Source organism: Cyclopterus lumpus, chromosome 6 (assembly GCF_009769545.1).
Source record: "Cyclopterus lumpus isolate fCycLum1 chromosome 6, fCycLum1.pri, whole genome shotgun sequence".
Taxonomy (NCBI): domain Eukaryota; kingdom Metazoa; phylum Chordata; class Actinopteri; order Perciformes; family Cyclopteridae; genus Cyclopterus; species Cyclopterus lumpus.
Genome location: NC_046971.1, coordinates 724,728 through 730,000, shown reverse-complemented (window position 1 = coordinate 730,000; position 5,273 = coordinate 724,728). Strand labels below are relative to the sequence as shown.

The window sequence follows — 5,273 nt, the reverse complement described above, 5'->3', positions numbered from 1 at the left end:
ACTCATCTCTGTACTGGTCTTGTTAGACCTTAGTGCTGATAAAGGACTCATCTCTGTACTGGTCTTGTTAGACCTTAGTGCTGATAAAGGACTCATCTCTGTACTGGTCTTGTTAGACCTTAGTGCTGATAAAGGACTCATCTCCGTACTGGTCTTGTTAGACCTTAGTGCTGCGTTCGACACCATTGATCATGACATCCTATTACAGAGACTGGATCAGTCGATTGGCATTTCAGGTACCGCACTAAGTTGGTTTAAATCCTATTTATCAGATCGATCTCAGTTTGTATTTGTAAACGATGAAGCCTCAATGACCACCAACGTTAATCACAGAGTTCCACAAGGTTCTGTGCTTGGACCAATTTTATTTACCTTATATATGCTTCCTTTGGGCAATATTATCAGGAAACACTGCATAAACTTTCATTGCTATGCAGACGATACTCAATTATATCTATCGATCAAACCAGAGGAGACCAACCAGCTCGCTAAAATTCAAGAATGTCTTAAAGACATAAAAACATGGATGACCTCCAACTTCCTGATGTTAAACTCAGACAAAACTGAAGTTATTTTACTGGCCCTGAACACCTCAGAGATCAATTATCTGGTGATGTGGTTTCTGTAGATGGCATTGCCCTGGCATCCAACACCACTGTAAAGAGTCTCTAGTTATCTTTGACCCAGACTTGTCCTTTAACTCCACGTTAAGCAAATCTCAAGGACTGCATTTCATCATCTACGTAACATTTCCAAAATCAGGCACATCTTGTCTCAAAAAGATGCAGAAAAGCTGGTTCACGCGTTTGTTACTTCCAGACTAGATTACTGCAACTCCTTATTATCAGGCTGCTCTAATAAGTCTCTTAAATCTTAAGGTTTCTTCCCTTTTCCCCCCTGAAAGGGTTTGTTCTCCTCTGTCCTGTCCCCTAAGTCCTGTCTCCCCGGTCCCGCCTTGTGTCTCCTACCATGATGAAGGTGCAGTTGAAGTTGAGACACTGTCCACAGCCCTTGGCCACCATGAACCACCCCCCCCCAGGTCTGTGCTGCATCATGGCCGTGATGAAGAGGAGCACACTGAGGAAGGTGTAGAGGACGAGGAAGAGCAGCTTCCTGCTGTTGTTCAGCCAGTAAGCTCTTGTCAGGTAACGAGGAGCACCTTGCTTCTGCTGCTCCTCCTGAGGAGGCTTTAGCCAGTTAGCAGCACTGAGAGGAGGAGGAGGAATAAATGTTGCAAATAACATGAATAATGAACAACAGGAATAATAAACAACAGGAATAATGAACAACAGGAATAATAAACAACAGGAATATTGAACAACAGGAATAATAAACAACAGGAATATTGAACAACAGGAATAATAAACAACAGGAATAATAAACAACAGGAATATTGAACAACAGGAATAATAAACAACAGGAATATTGAACAACAGGAATATTGAACAACAGGAATAATAAACAACAGGAATAATGAACAACAGGAATAATAAACAACAGGAATAATGAACAACAGGAATAATAAACAACAGGAATATTGAACAACAGGAATAATAAACAACAGGAATATTGAACAACAGGAATAATAAACAACAGGAATATTGAACAACAGGAATAATAAACAACAGGAATAATGAACAACAGGAATAATGAACAACAGGAATATTGAACAACAGGAGCAATGAACAACAGGAATAATAAACAACAGGAATAATAAACAACAGGAATATTGAACAACAGGAATAATGAACAACAGGAATAATAAACAACAGGAATATTGAACAACAGGAGCAATGAACAACAGGAATATTGAACAACAGGAATAATAAACAACAGTAATATTGAATAACAGGAGCAATGAACAACAGGAATAATAAACAACAGGAATAATGAACAACAGGAATATTGAACAACAGGAATAATAAACAACAGTAATATTGAATAACAGGAGCAATGAACAACAGGAATATTGAACAACAGGAATAATAAACAACAGGAATATTGAACAACAGGAGCAATGAACAACAGGAATATTGAACAACATGAATAATAAACAACAGGAATAATGAATAACAGGAATAATAAACAACAGGAATATTGAACAACATGAATAATAAACAACAGGAATATTGAACAACATGATTAATAAACAACAGGAATATTGAACAACAGGAATATTGAACAACATGAATAATAAACAACAGGAATATTAAACAACATGAATAATAAACAACAGGAATATTGAACAACATGAATAATAAACAACAGGAATATTGAACAACAGGAATAATGAACAACAGGAATATTGAACAACAGGAATAATAAACAACAGGAATATTGAACAAAAGGAATAATGAACAACAGGAATAATGAACAACAGGAATATTGAACAACAGGAATAATGAACAACAGGAATATTGAACAACAGGAATAATAAACAACAGGAATATTGAACAACAGGAACAAACGTTGTTGTTGTCTGACCTGATGGTGAGGTTCTCCATCACCTCGGGGAAGTTCTCCAGCTCAGCTTTGAGCTCCTCGAAGGTGATGGAGCCGCTGTTATCCTTATCGGCCGACTCGAACAGCGCCAGCGTCAAGTCGTCCAGCTTCTCCTCCGGCAGAGAGATGGCGCTCTCACGCAGACACGATTTCAGAACCGTTCGCAGCTCGTCTGGATCGATCGAACCGCTGCCTGCAAGTAAAGCATCCCCTGCTTTATGGTCTGTTTGACTCTAAATGACCATAATTTACTAAATGAACATCACGCTGTATTGAAGAAGACTTGAAACTAGAGATTGAGACCAAAAACTAATGTTTACAATGTTTACTGAGGGAATACATCAAGAGAAGTAGAGTCATTTATATAGACTTCTATACAACCAGAGGAGTCGCCCCCTGGTGGTCAGGAGAGAGAATGCAGCTTTAACACATGAAGCATAGACTTCTATACAACCAGAGGAGTCGCCCCCTGGTGGTCAGGAGAGAGAATGCAGCTTTAACACATGAAGCATAGACTTCTATACAACCAGAGGAGTCGCTCCCTGGTGGTCAGGAGAGAGAATGCAGCTTTAACACATGAAGCATAGACTTCTATACAACCAGAGGAGTCGCCCCCTGGTGGTCAGGAGAGAGAATGCAGCTTTAACACATGAAGCATAGACTTCTATACAACCAGAGGAGTCGCCCCCTGGCGGTCAGGAGAGAGAATGCAGCTTTAACACATGAAGCATAGACTTCTATACAACCAGAGGAGTCTCCCCCTGGCGGTCAGGAGAGAGAATGCAACTTTAACACATGAAGCATAGACTTCTATACAACCAGAGGACTCGCCCCCTGGTGGTCAGGAGAGAGAATGCAGCTTTAACACATGAAGCATAGACTTCTATACAACCAGAGGACTCGCCCCCTGGTGGTCAGGAGAGAGAATGTATCTTTAACACTTGAAGCATAGACTTCTATACAACCAGAGTAGTCGCCCCCTGGTGGTCAGGAGAGAGAATGTATCTTTAACACTTGAAGCATAGACTTCTATACAACCAGAGGACTCGCCCCCTGGTGGTCAGGAGAGAGAATGCAGCTTTAACACATGAAGCATAGACTTCTATACAACCAGAGGACTCGCCCCCTGGTGGTCAGGAGAGAGAATGTATCTTTAACACTTGAAGCATAGACTTCTATACAACCAGAGGAGTCGCCCCCTGGTGGTCAGGAGAGAGAATGTATCTTTAACACTTGAAGCATAGACTTCTATACAACCAGAGGACTCGCCCCCTGGTGGTCAGGAGAGAGAATGTATCTTTAACACTTGAAGCATAGACTTCTCCTGGTTAGAATAAACTCTGATGTGTTTCAGGGTTCTAGTTACCGTCCACGTCGTAGACCTGGAACAGGAACTTGAGTTTGTCCGTCTCGCTGCCGTGGATCAGGAGGTCCAGGGCCTTCAGCAGCTCGTCCAGGCTGATGGAGCTGCTGCCGTCAGAGTCGAACAGTGCGAAGAAACGCTCGGCGAAGAACGACTGCAGTGAGAAAACACAATATAACCACAGCAGAGCTCAACCGGTTCCTTATTCAATTTAATAATAATAACAACAATGATAATAATAATAATGATGTTGTAAATGATGATAATAATAATAATTCCTTTCAATTCCAGTATCCAAACCTCTTATCCTATTTAGGGCGCGGGGCGCTGGAGCCGATCCCAGCTGACTACTTGTACTACTATATCATTAGTACTTGTACCACTGACATTAGTATGTGTAGTACTTGTACTACTATGACAGTAGTACTTGTACCCCTGACAGTAATACTTGTACCCCTGACAGTAGTACTTGTAGTACCTCTTTGACTTTCAGAGCCGTCTTGAACTCCTCGAGGTCGATCTCCTGGTCGTCCCCGGCGATGCTCTCAAACTGGTTGGTGACCCAGTCCAGCCAGCGGGCGTCTTCGTCCAGACTCATGCTGCTAAAACACCCCAGCTGCTCATTATACTTCATTATCCTGCTATGATACTTCTTAATACTGCTTTAATACACACATGATGAATACTCAGGACGGACTGACCAGAAGAAACACAGGAAAAGGAAGAGGAAGGTATTCACCTTTTACTCAAGTACTCCTATTATAAGACACTTGTACTGTGCTTGTGTATTTCACTCCATCTCAGAGGTAACTATTGTACTTTTTGACTGCTGATGACATTAAAGATGTAAATAAATACAGAATCATTCACATTAATATGTTTAAATATAGAACAGACGATAATATCACAAACAATAATCAAGTATAATATATAATATATATATATATATATATATGTATATATATAATATATATGCATATATATATGTATATTATATATACAGATATATACATATATATATATATATATATATATACATATAATATATATATATATAAAAAACTTTAATACCTAAAGTATTAAAAGTATCTAAAGTACAAGGAGCACATAATACTGCCAGTTTCAATGTGTTACTGTCTGCATGTTCGCCTGACTGTGAAACATCTCACTGTCTGATACAAATATGTAACTAACATGTAACTAACATGTCAAATGTAGCAAACATGTAACATGTTCCAAACATGTAAACTGTAACAAATATGTAACAAACATGTAACTAACATGTAACAAACATGTCAAATGTAGCAAACATGTAACATGTTCCAAACATGTAAACTGTAACAAATATGTAACAAACATGTAACTAACATGTAACAAACATGTCAAATGTAGCAAACATGTAACATGT

At 39.3% G+C, this 5,273-nt stretch overlaps 1 protein-coding gene across 1 annotated transcript in view; it reads right to left on the bottom strand.

Moving 5' to 3' along the window:
* nox5 (NADPH oxidase, EF-hand calcium binding domain 5) overlaps positions 1–4,463 on the bottom strand; it is a 52,313-nt gene extending 47,850 nt beyond the window's left edge. The window contains exons 1-4 of the mRNA XM_034535312.1: positions 4,344–4,463; positions 3,869–4,019; positions 2,485–2,695; positions 969–1,206 (exon numbers count right to left, since the gene is read on the bottom strand). Of these exons, the coding sequence (XP_034391203.1) occupies positions 969–1,206; positions 2,485–2,695; positions 3,869–4,019; positions 4,344–4,463 (720 nt within the window). The remainder of the gene's footprint in view (positions 1–968; positions 1,207–2,484; positions 2,696–3,868; positions 4,020–4,343) is intronic.
* Between the last annotated feature and the right edge of the window lie 810 nt (positions 4,464–5,273).